General features: G+C 35.2%; 1 protein-coding gene across 2 annotated transcripts; it reads left to right on the forward strand.

Moving 5' to 3' along the window:
- The first annotated feature begins 713 nt into the window (after positions 1-713).
- On the forward strand, positions 714-14,623 carry twit (target of wit). Of its 2 annotated transcripts, XM_017624512.1 has the most exons (4): positions 714-918; positions 1,042-1,223; positions 13,839-14,042; positions 14,115-14,623. In XM_017624512.1, exons 2-4 carry the CDS (start codon positions 1,157-1,159, stop codon positions 14,324-14,326), a joined length of 483 nt encoding a protein of 160 aa, XP_017480001.1. In that variant the 5' UTR covers positions 714-918; positions 1,042-1,156; the 3' UTR covers positions 14,327-14,623. The 2 variants fall into 2 exon arrangements, with proteins under 2 accessions (XP_017480001.1, XP_017480000.1); XM_017624511.1 differs by having other exon boundaries at positions 714-1,223.
- The last annotated feature ends 1,926 nt before the right edge of the window (positions 14,624-16,549 follow it).

Genomic DNA, 16,549 nt, shown 5'->3' on the forward strand with positions numbered 1-16,549 from the left:
TAAGCGGACGCCTCTCAAACTGCTCAAATTCCATACCAACACCGGAAGCATACCAAATAATGCGCAACACAGTGTCTCTCAAACTGTAGCAATGTGTTAATAACAGAGAATGTTAATGTTATTAAATTAAAATTAACATTCTCTGATTAAATTAACATTCTCCGTTAATAATTTCCATGCAACTTAACAGTTAGTTAACAGAGTATAGTCAACAGAAAATACTCTTAACATTCTCTGCTAACAGCATCCCCCTTCCAAAGGACCAACGCAGCAATTTTTATTCCTAGCAGGACTTCGTCGCACGTCGCCGCCAAGGCTGCCACCACCACCGCCACCTTCATTGCCATCACCACCGGCGTAGTGGCGCCATGGCAGGCTTGCAGCGAAGCTACTCCAAAGCGAATCCTCACCGAATAGCGAACAGACTAACACGATTGCAGACGACAGCGAACGCAAGTAGGCAACCACCGCTGCAAACTGGCGAAAAACGATTTGCACATCTAAGCGGCTGTCGGATGGAGTAACGTATGTATGTAAGCACCTATGTACATAGCAGCAGCGATGAGTGACGTCACTTGGGAAAATATGAAAATCACTATGCATTGTTTTTGGCAAGCCAGCCAGCTGGCTGCCGACGCTCACCGATGGGTTGCTAGCCGCTTGCCCGCAGTGGCTTTTATGGCCAAATGTGTTTGGTAGCTTCTTGCGTTGGCGCTAGCTGCTGCTCTGTTTAGTCGGAGTTCGTCAGAGAAAGTGTCTGCAACGGGTTCCATCGCTTTAGTCACGTGCGAATAATTTCTGGTACATTATTGCGTGCGCTTTAATTGTAGATAGTTTTCAAATATAACGGTTGCTGGCGCCATATTGTCGGGGCGAATGTTTGGAGAATAAATACATAGTACATTTCGGAATATACTTGTATGCATAATTAGTTTGTAGAGTGAAACGAAATAACATTTGGTATGCCTCAATCGAAATATTGAAATACAGAAAATAAAAACAAAACCTAAGAAATAAATAGCTGAGTTCCTATTTTTGAAGGTCATCTTGTGACTTTACTATCGAACGGAAGTATACCTGCCCCCAGCCATTTCGTTAGTTAGCCGGAAGTAAGTGAAATTTACGCGACCTTAAGTAAAAACCAAATCTGAACGAAATGGAAAGCAACTTAAAAATTTGCTTCACCGGAATTTGCCTCATTTTGGTGGCGCTGCACTGTCAAGGTTGGTATTGCTTTTTCAAAGGGTAACACACATTTTGTATTCATAATTAAATAATATTTGAATATGTAGAGAGTATTTATATTCTTATGTCGAATTTCCACTAGCCATTGAAATGACAAAAAATTGGAGGCATTTAAAAAATGCCATGTGGAAATGAATGTAATGACTATTTTTTTAACGTATTGACGCGACTATTTATTTATGCCCAACTTTGTCATTTAATACCTTTATTTGCATTACTCATACATTTCTTTTCAATAAAAATTGTGTTTCATTACTAATTATCTAATTGATTTTATGATAGAAATTAATGGGCGTTTTCGTTTCTACAAAAAATGTTGCCTTCTCATCGCCCTCGTCCTAATGTTTGTGCGTAGAGGGCCAAGAGAAGGCTGCATTTTTAAGTAGAAATGAAATCGGCATAAGTTAGCGAAAGGGGGATATTTTTTATATTATTCCACTAAAATTTCTAACGGAGCCAAATCACAGTCCCGGGACACTGAGTAAAAATCGGTGAACACGAAAAATAGTAAAAAGATAATAAGAAAAAAATAAATAAAAATAAAAAGTTTAGTAGATTTTTTTTGTGTAAATCATTTTGTGGGATTTATTTATCACCAATTATGCATTATACCTGTTTTTGTATTAATTGCATTGCATCGGTACGATCCACAAGCAGTTATATCTTCAGATCTGATTTTTGAAATGTGTCCCTTTTAAAGATTGTGTGGAATTTAACTAGGATATTTGGTTATGCATGACTTAATTGGACATACTCTTAACGGGGCCTTAAAGCTTAAACAGACGGTAGCGTTGATCCGGATCAACTAGGGAATTAACTGCAGTACATCCGGACTAAGTCCGAGTTAATGCGGATCAACGCTGCCGTCTGTTTATGCTTTTAGTCAACGTGAGGAAATCTGTATAGTGTCCTTTTACCAAAATACATTACGTTAATCAAACCACATTTTGTTCTTCAATAAGTGAGTGTATATCTGGACTTGTAAGCATCAAATCAATTTTTATTTTGGGGACTGATTAATTCTCAAGAAATCTGGGGAAAAAGATGAAGATACTTGTATCTATAGTTTGCTTGTTTCAATACAAATCCAGTTATGACGTAGCGAATATGGGCCAGATGGGGGACTTCTTGGATTTATCACTCATGGGCGAATTTTAAAACAAATATATCAAAAGAATTATTAAAACTGCTATCAACTGTAGCCGATGTCTAGCATCTTATGAAAACATATCAAATAGAACTAAAACAGTCTACACAGAAATGACACAACTTCCGTTGTTGGCTTAAATTTGTGCGCTGTACGACAGGAGATATAAAATCATAGATAACGAGGCTAAGTCTTAATTTAATAGGAAGTGCTTGGGGTTTACAAATCAGGCCTTTCATATGATGATAGACAGTCTTTTCTTGCGATGCCCATACTTTTAGGATGTGAGATATCCTGGAATTCTTCAAAAATCATCTAAGGAAGTCATTGTTATCGACAGTTTCTGTCCAGAACATTTACATTTTTGCATACTCGTACGTTTCTATGTGTATGTGCAAGTAGCAAACATCAGTTAAATTTTGTGCATTTTTCAAACGTCCCAAATACGATTTAGAATTAATACCTTTTGACATATCCACACAAAAGTAAATTCAAATATCGCGCCACGAACGCAAATGCATTACTTATACACGCATATATCTTCATAAAATTCTTGTTCGAAGTATTAATGTATTTATGTAAATACACACATTTTCAAAATATTTATGAATTTCAGAACAAATTAGAAATAATTTCGTTTGAAGATCTTATATTGCTTTACTGCCTGCCTGTCTTTGTACGCAATTTACTTGTCAAAATAGTTTAGCAATTGGCAAAATAATAGCATATACGAAAGCACGATACGTACTGACATATATTGTGTTTATTTTATACATACAGAAATTTTTATGGGGTTATTCCTTAATCCCTCCATTGCGAGTTGTTTTCTTAATAGATTTTGGTCAGGTTTAAGCTTATCTTTCTAATGGTAAATGGATGATTTCAGCTGCATATAAATCCTCCATTGCCGAGACAAAGAAATAACATTTAAAATCTTGACTCAAATTATCTGTACTGTAGTTTTCGCTAAAATTACATTTGAAAGAAAAAAAGCTATCAACAATAATTGTAAATAATCAAAAATAATCGCATTTAATCGTTCATAATCAGAAAAATATTTTCATCTAAGATAGCTGATTTTACGTCGGTTACCCACCGACTTATTCAGCCGACATAGGTAAGTATATATGTATATATATATATATATATATATATATATATGTAGTATATTCATGCCGAGTGTTTAAACTGGATATCTCACGGGTCGTACCATAAATAGATTTGGCATCACTCATTTAGTAATCAGCAACTAATGGTGAAATGGTGATCGATGACTGATTCGACCTTTTTTGTCCAATGTTAATAGAATTTGTAATGAAATATTTGGCTTGCAAATGTACGGAGCCTATATGAAGCACAAAATGGAATAAAAATAGGTTTCAGCGTTTCACGGTTACATTTGTCGCAGCTTGCATGTGAAGAACTCTGGCAGCATTGCAGAGTTTCAAGGTTAGTTTCCTACATTTCACTTCCGGCTCGGATTAATCTATCCAGTAAGGAATAGTGAAATAATTTTCTGTTGCGTTTATAATTCAGAAACTAGTATCTACTATCAACCACCACGCAGATTAGAGGAGAATATTGAAAAAATCCGGCAAGAATCTATCAATAGATCCATCATTATTCATGACAACGCCAGGTCAAACACAAGTTTGCTGACTTGGCAAGAATCGGGACAGTTCGGCTAGGAATGCATCCATTTTCCTCATTTCCTGAACCCATCACCTTCATATTTTAATTATTTCTGGAATCTGCAGAATGATCTTAAGGATTTAATTCAAAGGATGTCTTGGCAAATCATTTGATTCAGTGTCACGCACAGAAATCACAAAAGTTTGTTATGGTTCTGTCATAAAAATGGCAAAGGATTATCGATCAAAATGGCATATTGTACTTGGTTGGAATATTAAAGGTCTTGAAATTTGGTGTGCAAATTCGAAAGGATTTGTTCGACTATCCAATGTACATACAGACATACATATGTATGTACATAACTTTGTGTGCTATAGGTACCAGCGAGTATTTAATTGTAAATCAGTGGCCACTTGTGGCTTTTAATATATATTTGCACTGAATTTAAAATGAACGGCTGCCGATTAGTGAGTCACAGCTGGATACCAATGGTCTTTCTTTTTTTTAATTAAATTCTTGTGTGAGTTTACTTTCCCAATACAATTTAAGCAAATCCAAAGAATAGCAAAAAAATCAAGGTAATTTATTTTTCCGAAGGAAATATACCCTTCACTGTATTGAAAATCAAAATTTTCATTATCAATCGATATGTTGCCATATAAAACTTCATTAGATAATAGATTTAAATTTCTACTTCAAAACTTGTCAATTCTTAAGCTAAAAATTTTATGCTATTTTAAGTAATTACTAGTCCAGTTTTCTTTAGCGTTCAAAAAGTAAACGCAATTCATTTTCAATATTGAAAGGCATAAAAATAAAGACGAATAAGTTAATGCAATAGCTTATTTAAGTGAAAAATTTCAGTATGTATTTTTAAAAGATTTCAATTGAATCGAAGTGGGATAAATAAATGAACTGAAATCCAGCGGGACAGCGAACAAGTGCCCAACGCTGGAAGAGGTGATCGTTGGGAAATTGTCTGTAATTAATTTTAGCATAGTTGTGTGTACGCTCAGTGGAGGCTGAGAGCGTCTTTCAGCTTTTCATTTCATTTCATTTCATTTCTACAGGTGTTTTTATGTATTTTTGTGTATTTTTGGAGGTCCGTGTGTTTAGCCCGCGTATGCATGTCTGTCTGTTTGGCGCGCCGTTATGGTTTAATGTAATTTTTTGCTCTGCTAAATAAAAATACAAACAAAGGCAGAAGAAACAAGCATTGAACTTGCCGATGCATAAACGTCAGCAAGGTGATTATTGAAAAAATACTAATGACCTTCGGTAAACAGACCCGATTACACAGGTATATTGAAACAGCGATTGCCGAAAATATACAAACTAGAGGTGTAACGGATGGTTATTTGGCCGAATGGAAGAATATCCGGCGGCCGGGTAACAAGTCCATTGGCTCGTTGTCACCAAAATAAATGTATTTCTAAAGACCACCCTTTAAAAGAAATGAAAGCTGCCAATAAAAAGCTTGCAATAAAAAAAGAAGCTTAAGGCCAAACCTTTCAAATGAGCAATTCTAGTTGCATTTGTGCAGAGTCGGCCCACTCTAAGCTATTATTGTTTCTGTTCTAACAAAAAAAAAGATGATGAATTTATTTTGAGTATTAAATTTATTACTTTTACTAAGATAACGTGTTTCTAAAATTAACGAAGATTCTTTTACTTAATATAATTTTGAGAAACTGTTCGGCCGGCCATATACTGGATGGAATGAATGACAAATTTAGGCCGGGTATTTAAAAAACCGAATAGCTATCGAATATCCGTTACATCTCTAGTAGAAACACACGATTATAATATATATAAGCGGGTAGAAGATAAATTACGCTGTAAATATTTTACAGAAGTGTTTCGAAAATATGCATTTGTTTTATGAATTGTTTATTTAGCTGCTCGCTGATGAAGTACGTAATCCAAATAAGAACTTTATGAGTTTTCCCGAAAATACTTATTTATAAATTCTCGTCATTTTTGGCATTCCACAAAAACAAGGTATCTACATATACATATGTATATCTACATCAATCGATAAATAAGCCATAAGCCCGTTTTCGTCATACCTTTTTTTACTGCGAAAAGATAAACAAATTTTAAGTTGACTATTATTATTAAATACGCCGGGTATATTCACGCATTATCATAAAGCCTTAGGTCCCCACGGTGCATGATACGTGGGCAGTTATTTAGAATATGATCTGTTGTTTCCCCCCCACCAGCCCAAAAAACCTGTAGCCAGTCTCTACAGAAGGCGCCCTTTTATTCAAATCGAAGCATAACTTACAGTACCCAGTCGGGTAGCCAATAAGAGTTCTAATCGCGAGTAAGGTCTAGGAATCTTTTGGAGTTCCTCCTCGAAAGGATGACTAAGGTTTAACTAAACCGGTTTGATTTCATATGTCAAGATATTAAATATGAATCTTCCGGTGGCTAGGAAAGCTTGAAAAAGTTGTTAACATTCTTAGAAAATCAAGTCGAGCCAGATAAAGGTAGTATTTCATCTGGTCAAATCACCACTTTACTAATAGCTCACATCATATTAGGTTGATATGCTGGTAATGAAAAGTTCATCGATTGCAACCTCAACCTCAACCTTACTGAATCCCAGAGAATATTCACAGCTGGCGGCAAGGTCCTAATCGGCGCTGAAGAATATGCTGCTGGGAAGGGAATTCTCTTTGGCCAAGCCATCAAAACGATTTACATATGTATCAAAAATTGATGCTGCACTACATATCAAAAAAGTACAGACTTTACCATCGAAGTTTTAATAGAACCATCCAGGATAGTAGATGATAGAAAGAAAAACAGCCATGTGATGTATATCCTTTCAGCGGTGGGGGAAGATCTACAGGCTTTCAAAAATGAAAAAAACTGTCAGTTTTAATGACGGCGGTATGTTCATCTGCCGGTTGGCATGGCGGGGGTGGACGTACGGAACGATCAAAAATTAATGAAAAAAAAACTTCTCGATCCGAAAAGCAACCAGCAGACAAATCTCGGGTTAAGTGCTTTTTTCAGTTTGGAAAAAAATATACAAATAAAAAATTATAAAAGAGTCCCCACTTCCTACAGGGAGGCCTAGGAGGAGTCGGACATAAATATATGTCCCATTCGGAATTTTGGACGTTTGAAAAATCGTGTCTAATATTTCGTCCTCTTTTGGTTTCTTCGACATTCATATGTATGTATGTACATATATAGTACAAAGTGCGTCTACGAAAACACATTTTGTGTAAATGCCAAAGAAAATGAGAAAATGTCTACAAATCCTATGCGGGGCATATGTATTCATCCCAACAAAAAATACTTATGGTACTCATGTCTCCCATAAAAAAGTTGTGTAATTTTCAAAAGAGAGCTAAACGGTTTGAGTGTAACTTTTCTGCACAAAACCCATTTCGAATCGTTATCTGAGCCTTAAAATTCCTGACAGGATGTATTTAAGCCAATTCCAATACGTAGTTTCTATTTTTGTTATGAGCAAACTTCGAGCAGGATCGAAAGGGTTAAGTAAGCCTGAATGAAGCTCCCATTCAAAAATCTGACTATTTAGATGTGACGCAAGCTCACTTCTGCTTGAGGAAATCGGCAGATTTTATGCATATTTCCCGTTATCATTGATCAAAATAATAAATAATAATGAAATAAAAACCGACCGCGACCGATATGTCCACTTTGTTTTTGGACATTTGCGACCCTCTCACCCCCTTTCGTGGAACTCAAATCATCAGATCATTCAAATGTACGTTTTTGAATATGTAACTAATCCACCATACCTTGATCCGACGCGCTCTTGTAAATCTAACTTATATTTAATTTTTTTTACTATTCTGATCGACTGCCCTACGCACGCGGCCCTACTTATAAGGCTTAGATTTTGTATATGTGATCAAAAGGCCGTAAGGTGTGGTGGATAGCTTATATTTTAATCTGCCTAGCTCGAGTAAATCTCCAAATCTCCTCCCAGAAGGTTTACAGAATTTACTTTACAAAACATGAACGGAAACAGAACAACATTTTTCCTCAATCCAATATTCAGCAGATTTATAATCGTAAGATTTTCAGAAGACCTCCATTTCACATTTTAATTTTGCAACAAAAAATATTGAACGTGGCACATGTAATTAATTTGTTGTTTATTGAAGTATTTTTATTCATCTCAAATTAAAATTTTCCACATACAATCGATATCAGGTAATTATAAACATTTTTAAATATTCATTTGCAAATATGTATCTCTACAAAGCAACTTGCGCAGAAACATATTTCTTTTATTCAATTGTTCGACTCAATTACTTAAGCTTTGTTAATGTTTACAAAATCTGAAAATTGTTCATTTTAATTTTATATGACCGCCAAGGGGGCCCAAGAAAATTCCACCAAAATGTGTAAAACATAAACTATTATTGCTAGAGGCAACATGGAAGAACTTCTTAAAGTCAATTATGAAAGGAAAATGCTTAAGAAGTAATGTAGCTACTCAAATTAGGGTCAATATTATATACGTATGTACAGTAGAACTTCATTTAACCACCCATAATTATTTCTTTAGTCCGGATTACAAGATAAGTAATATAATGTTATTATTTGTTAACCTTGTGCGGATTACAGAAGGGTCCAGATTAGACCATATCCGGATTATCGAAGTTCTACTGTAACTATTATTTCAAATCATTGAATTGCCTTGCCTTTTTTCTTGGAATAGTGTTGTCATATGGCGCTAAATAAATGCCCGAAACTAACAATTGGCGATGGGAAATAGCAAAATATCATCAAAGTTATACAAATATTTGCTAAAATTTGTTCAAAGTTTTTGCATTCAACAAATCAAACGGAGGCAAACAAAAGCCAAGTTCGATAATGCAAATGGATAGTTTTCTGTTCGTTAACTTGTTTGATTTTCCTCTCATTTTGGATAGGATTTTCGCTTACGCTCGGCTCGAACAGATTCTTTCTTTAGCTTGAGGGGATGTTTTAATTTTTCGAAAATACCCGGCACAGGATTTCAAGTATTTTTCCAGTTAAATGAAATCAATCGTTTCCTACTTAAATAACAGCCCACCAATGGAAGCAAGAATATGCATATTTATGTATAAAATTCAACATTAAATACATCCTACGCTAACTGCCCTTCCAAACAGAAAACTTTTGTCTTTATAATTTTTCATAAACGCTTAGTCAAATTTATATATCAAGCATATTGCATTCGTCTAATGCCGTTCAATATATCTAATTAAATGCCGAATGCGCTCTTTACCTGATCCTTGTTTCCACTTGCAAGTTTACGGAGCGGTACATAAAAAGCGATGGAGCAGAGAGCTTAAGTAAAAGTATATCAATTTCAAATTTATAAAAATACAATAAGGAAAGCAAAAACAATAGGGCTATGAAAATAACGGCAATGATAAAATTCTTCAACTTGCACGAGATTACAGTAAAGCAAAATATTCTAGCTGTGTTAAGGTGCTGCAATAAAATTGAATATATTTATGCATGTGTAGGTGTGTGGGAGTATAGCTCGAATTGCAACCTCATTAAATTTATGGGGGTCCTTGGCACACACACACCGTTATACAAAGCACTTGACAGTGACTGATGGTAAACAACATGCGTTGGGTAAACAAATGGATATTTCAGGAATGGTAATCAATACTCTTTGAACAAACATAAACGTGTTTTGTTTCTTTAATATGCATTTAGGTATAAATACATTGCAATGCATAGCGGAATAATATTCGCTAATTGAACCACTTCATTAAGCTGCCAGGTAGTGCAACTAGAAACAACCTTCAGACGCAGGTAAAAGTAATTAACGTTAGCTTAAAATTTGCATAGTAATTGAAATATTTTGTTCATTTTGCGNTCTTCAGAGGCTAAAATAATACTAAAGGCAAGTAAAAGTAATAGACGTTAGCTTAAAATTTGCATAGTAATTGAAATATTTTGTTCATTTTGCGGGAAGGTCATCCTAAAGTAGAGTGGAAGCGCCTGCAAAAGTTTCTGGGGTATACGTGGCGTATGCGCAACTTGCCGTGCAACTGTCTTGGCACACCTTGGACAGCCGACACTCGACAGCCAGCCACCAAGTGGGCTTGGAAGTATTACTTACTGCAACAGACATCGGGCATTAATTACTTAAGCACTAAATAAAACCAGAGAAAAATGAGTTAAAAGCTGTCTTCAGCAGTGACGGTAACTGGCAGCTTGAGGCACCGTGTGTGTGTGTGTGTGTGTGTGTGTGAGTATGAAGATCAGCTTGGTCGCCTCGCGCTGTGAAAACTTTGAAATTATTTTGAGGTGCAGCCTTGCTTGAAGCAAACTTTTGTTACAAAGCAGGTCACAACTCACCGCCATGACAACCAGCGAAGCGATTGGTCAATGTGCGTGCAGGAAGAGGAGAAAGTGTGGAGTTTGCATGTATAAAATGCATACATACATGAAAACGCATATTCACATATTCGCAAATGCACAGTAGTTTTCTTTTGAACTCCTCCTCGCCAGCAAACTGAAGTGCAGCCCTTTTGCGCTAGGAAATTTTGTAGTTTTATTTATGTGTTTTGCGGAAATACAAGTACAAATTAAAGTGAAGAAATTGTGTTACTAGGTTATATCTATGCGCTCGTATGCTTTACTGCACTTTTGCCAATTTTTTTATTAACCTATTTCAATTTTCGCAATTTGAGTAATGTGTGCGGAAACGGGCGAGTAAATAGTTTTTTTATGGTTGTTCTTTTGACGAGAGGTTATTGAACAATTTATTGATATTTTTAAGTGCAATTTTAGTTCAACGATTTAAAAGAGCAGTAATTTTTAATACTTCCATTAATGAACATTTCATTAGGTTTCCAAGCAATATTTTAAAAATGAATTAATCATAGGTGTAGTTTGAGATGCCCTTCGAATAGAAGCTTAATAAAAATATAGAAGTTTTAAAGGGAAACTTATTCTTTTTTAATCCAGAGTCAAACCATCTAAAGGCACTCAAGTAAATACGACAGATATACATACCTCTAGTTACATAAACTAAATAGTAGTAAATATAAAGAGAAAGTATGTTGTAGAGAATAAAGCTGTCTATGGGGATGCTGTGAGTGTGGACACATATCAAAACTCTCGCACATCCCTCTAATTTCATGCTTGTGAATACAAAATACATTACTTGGGAATTGTTAAGCGTAAATAAGCAGGGGAGCTGTCTAAAAATTATCTTTGCATGTGTGTAGGTCTACAAGTGAGGGCATAAAGTATGTCGTCAAGCCAATATCAATGGAGCCAGGCCAATGGCAAAAACGACAACAACTACAAAGACCACATAAACAAAGATGGCGCTAAAAATTAGAACACGCGCCATGGCGGCGCCAATTGTCTGACTGCCGTTTGCTGTGTCCTTTGAACGTGTGCTGCGTTGATAGTTATGCAAAATTGGCGCCAAGCGTCGACGACATTTCCTCATAAATCGGTGTTAATAAAGTTAAAGGGAAATAAAAGAGTTGGGGAAATGTAATTGTAGATAAGCATTCCAAGGCGAATAAGTCTTTTTCGAAGGACTATATAATTTGCAAGTAATGAACATTTTATTGCTGCATTCACTGTGACACACAATAATTTGCAAATTACATCTTTTGCACTCTTTTCGCNAGTAGATAAGCATTCCAAGGCGAATAAGTCTTTTTCGAAGGACTATATAATTTGCAAGTAATGAACATTTTATTGCTGCATGCACTGTGACACACAATAATTTGCAAATTACATCTTTTGCACTCTTTTCGCTTACTTTTCAGAAACTTGTTGCATTGTAACATTTTTATACAAATTGAAAGCACAATTTCACCAGCAGCATTTGTCAATCAGTGGTCATTTCCTGCACTTTCTTTCATACATCATCCCACACACACACACACATACAAAAAAAAAATAAAAAATAGTGGCATTGTAGGCGCCCAACTGACTAGAACTTCCTGTCTTACTATGCCATTGGCAGTAAGGAAACAACATTCGCAAGCATTATTCAGTAGATATTTATTTATTCGCAGTCTGCCATCAACCGCATTACTTGGCCGCTTGTGATGATGTCAATGGTGTCCCATAATTTATGTACATAGGAGTATATTGTAAACAACATTCCAATGCATACATCCTACATGACATTAACCCAAATTTGTTTTGGTTTCCTTTAACGGCGGTTTCCCTTTTTTTAAATGCGANGACTATGCCATTGGTAGCGCAAGGAAACAACATTCGCAAGCATTATTCAGTAGATATTTATTTATTCGCAGTCTGCCATCAACCGCATTACTTGGCCGCTTGTGATGATGTCAATGGTGTCCCATAATTTATGTACATAGGAGTATATTGTAAACAACATTCCAATGCATACATCCTACATGACATTAACCCAAATTTGTTTTGGTTTCCTTTAACGGCGGTTTCCCTTTTTTTAAATGCGAAAATGTTTAGAAGTATGTATGCAAAACAATCTGCCCTTGTGTAAATATATTGCGCTTTTACTTACATACGTACATACATACATACATATGTAGGTGGGAGGTTTTTGTTTACTGGATTTTTTGTTTAATTCAATATGAAACTTGTTTGTTTTAGAAAGAAGCCAACATTTCATAGTTGTTTAAATGTTTTTTCCTTTCAAAGATCGTACGATTCTCCATATATAAGCCGTCATCGATTCGCCAACAGTTAGCGAGTGGCGAAACGAACGAACTCAATGAGGTACAACCAAACTCGCTACCGTCTATCCCTGCTAGCTAACTTTGTTGTTGCTTTCACATGCAAAATTCTTCTTTAAGCGACCGGAACTCAAACATAGCTAGCATCGAAGTGGCGAATCGATGACGGCTAAAATTACATATGGGAAGATTCACGTCAACCGGCCCAGAGCTCTGCCCAAAATTCCAATCAATGAAAATGAGTACGCAATATGTCAAAATACTTATGAACTAAAACACTTTCAACTAAAACGTGGCGAATTAAAAAAAATGCAAAATGGCGTCTTTACTGCACCGTTTTAAAGACGCTCTTTTCGCCAAGAAGCGAATATCTTTATTCATTTCTCTCTGCTTATGATGACAGATAGCTAGATCACGACTTATTCTATAGTTTTCGGGTTCGCTGATTACGAAACTGAAGTCGTTTTCTTCTTTATTCAAAATGGTGGATCCATTGTGGCAAAGGATTTTTTAAAAATTTAGCGGACTCACTTAGAGTTCATTATTCGGGGAGTTTCGGGGTTGCTGATTACGAATCTGAAGTCAGATTCGAAAAATTTTAAATGGCTGACCCAATACGGCGGACAAAAAATCAAAACCGATTGCATTCGCTGAAAAGTTTACAATCAGGGGACCTTGGGGACTTCTACAATATCGAAACCAAAACTGGGCCAGGGTCTGCGGACTCCCATTTCATTACTCGCAGCAGTCGCGGTGTGTTGACTAGTGGCTCTCTGAAAGCCGTGACGCATGCGGACGACATTGGCATTCTTGGCTCCATCACCAGCCACGCCACACGGGCCAAACAAGTTACTTTAATCCGACGTATTTGAAATTACGCCATTGTTGGTAGCTAAAGCCTCCTTGCTGCAAATAATCTATGCCAAAACGTAAGTAAGTAATTTAGGCTCGACTTAGGCCACTAAATGGTGAGCTCCATTTCAGATATATCTTATAGACTTATGAAGATTTAGCGATCGTCCTTTTAAGCTTTTTTAAACCGATTACAAACTACCTACAAATTTTTTCATAGAATTGTCTACTAAAGTCTATTTATATTTTTTCCTATTCTTATTTTACAGCCAATCAACCAAGGCAACTGGAATGCTGGCACTGCAGCTCTGAAACAATTGGAGCGGAGGACTTTTGTGATGTCACTTTCGATGAGGATAACATTCCCAAACCGGAAGTGATGAAGGAACACAATATCAGCGTTTTGCGAAATTGCAGCAGCACCACACACTCGGAGCATGAGCGACCCGTTTGTCGTAAAACTGTTGAAGAAAGTAAGTTGCCCTTTTGATACGGCCATAACTAACATTTGATTTTCTTCTACCGGTATTTATCTTGCAATAAAGTCAATGGCAAAACGATTACGAAACGCTTCTGCTACTACACCAACAAATCCGATTCACTGGAGCATTGCATGGAGGAGCCAACCGAGAATAATGTCAAGCGAATATTCTGTCAGGATTGTCTCGCCGATCAGTGCAATGGCAGTGGGCAACAGCTGGCCACGTGGCTAAGTCAACTGTTGCCACTGGCGTTGGCCAATGCTGTGCGCTTTTAAAAATTGCAGAATGAAAGGAAAGAGCAAACCTTTGACAATTTTTGGCAATTTTAGTTAGAAACAAACGAAATGATAGACACATTTTACATAAGATAATTCAGTTTTTAGAATATTAAAAAAATCGTTTTGATACTCATAATTTTGAAATGTTAATTTTAATATTATTACTCTACATAGAGCTCGGATTCTTAGGTTAAAAAATAAGCCTAAAAATATGTACCATAAGCAAACTATAAGCAAAGTGTATATAATTTACATATACATATATGTAGATACAGTAAACGTCAAAAATATGAATACCCGGACGTTTTGAATATTTTATTTGTTGATACTTTCCATAACAAACTTTTCTTATTTTTTATAAAAATTTAGTTCATTCAACACCAAAAACCACAAGAATACTTTTTTTTTAATTTCGTACAGGACTCGTGCAAAGCCAAGAAATATCAACAAATTTTCTTCAATATTTTCGATTTTTTAATTCGATTTTGTAGCCCATTAAATTTTATAATAATAAAGTGCATTTTCTTCCATATAAAAATAGATTTTGTTCATGCGTTATATGAAAGAAAATATGAAACACCCTCGAAAAAAAAGTTCTTAAAAATCAATGGAAATGTAAGCGAATTGAACTTAACAAAATTGCATATTCAAAATTTGTTTAAGAAATCGTGTTAAAAAATTTTAAATTTTGATGAAATTTTTGCTTGGTATTTCTTGCATTTTCCCGAGTTCTATATGAAAATAAAAAACTTGATTTTTGTGGTTTTTGCGATTGTCTTAATAATATTTTTATAAAAAATAGGCAAAATTTGGTATGGAAAATTTGCATAAATGAAATCGTCCAAATGTCGCGGTTTTCATATTTTTAACGCTGTTTGTATTTTGTTTATAGTTATGATGGCACATATTTTTAGGTTTATTTTTTTGCATACAAATCTGACTTTTAATTATTACAAAAGCTTATTTTAGTAGCTTTAAGCTTTAATTTCACCAACAACAAAAAAAGTATTAAGCTTATAATTCCTAAAAATTATTTTTATAATGCATATGCTATAAATAGATATGAAAAATATTGAAAGACTTTAGCTATTTAAATAAATTTATAAGATTATTTAGTTTCATTTAGTCATTAATTATTAATTGCAACTTAGTCGCTTGTAAAATATATTTAACTAATGTTACATTTTTCAGTTTTTTTTTTTCAAAAATAAAATCAGAACTGTAACAGGAAACAGTCCGAAAAACTGTAGATAGTCGCTGTTGCAAAATAACCACTTGTTGCATTTTCAAATCCACACCAAAAAAACAAACCTACATACTAGAGCTGTCAAACTATCGACGATACTATCGATAGTATCGATAGTCTGGTCACTTGAAATAACTATCGATAGTTTTAGTACTATCGCCACTATCGTTTCATTGATAGCGTATTCTCTTTCCTAGCGCTTTTGACATTTGCACGTATTGGTTCAGCATTATTTCATGAACGAACGAATAAAATAAAGATCACCCAGGACGTTGTGCGAGAGAAAAGTATGTTTTTCACAGTGACGTCATTTTTTCGCCACGGAATGAAACCATGTGTGTGAGAGAAACAACCGATTAAAAATGACGTTATCAACTATTATTTTTTTCTCAAATGCAATTTTAAATACGCGGTTGCCGCGCTGGGTGATCAGTTTAGTTGGTTCATGGCATTAGTTGCGTTCCTTATCTCCCAGAAATAGCCAGAAAAAGTCCGAAGTAGTCAGATTTAGTCCAAAAAGCGTTCCTTAACTCTAAAATAACAGCAAAAATGAGAGAGCAACACTCAGTGAGAATGACTCTCTTCAGTCCGAAGTAGTCAGATTTAGTCAGAAGAATTTTTGCTGGCAAAATCTTGAAAAGTGTCAAACTCAACTGAATTTAAATTAACGGAAATTAAATAATACGCGAAAAGTGAGAATAATGTAAAAAGTAAAAAAATTAATTGAAATTGGAAGGAAGCAAAAAAATAATTGATATAGCAAGTGCCAATATTGTGCTTGTGCTTGAGTGAATGTGTTTTGTACATACATTTCTATTCTTGTTTGACGTTAGTTTTGTTGTTGCCATTCTTTGGACTAAAAATTTGGATTTTGCGTTCATTAACTTTTTCCTGTTATTCTCTTTTAGTGAGTGCATTTTGCTTACGCTCTGACATTTTGACACTTTTCAGAGTTTAGTCAAAAAAGATAAGGA

Source organism: Rhagoletis zephyria, unplaced genomic scaffold (assembly GCF_001687245.7).
Source record: "Rhagoletis zephyria isolate East Lansing unplaced genomic scaffold, Rhagoletis_zephyria_1.1 Rzeph_scaffold_03652, whole genome shotgun sequence".
Lineage (NCBI taxonomy): Eukaryota > Metazoa > Arthropoda > Insecta > Diptera > Tephritidae > Rhagoletis > Rhagoletis zephyria.

Bases quoted from the DNA above. Each gene is read 5' to 3' on its own strand.
- twit (XM_017624511.1), top strand. From the start codon at position 1,157: ATGGAAAGCAACTTAAAAATTTGCTTCACCGGAATTTGCCTCATTTTG. The intron at 1,224-13,838 runs GTTGGTATTGCT...CTTATTTTACAG, and splicing joins GGTGGCGCTGCACTGTCAAG to CCAATCAACCAAGGCAACTG. The intron at 14,043-14,114 runs GTAAGTTGCCCT...CTTGCAATAAAG, and splicing joins TCGTAAAACTGTTGAAGAAA to TCAATGGCAAAACGATTACG.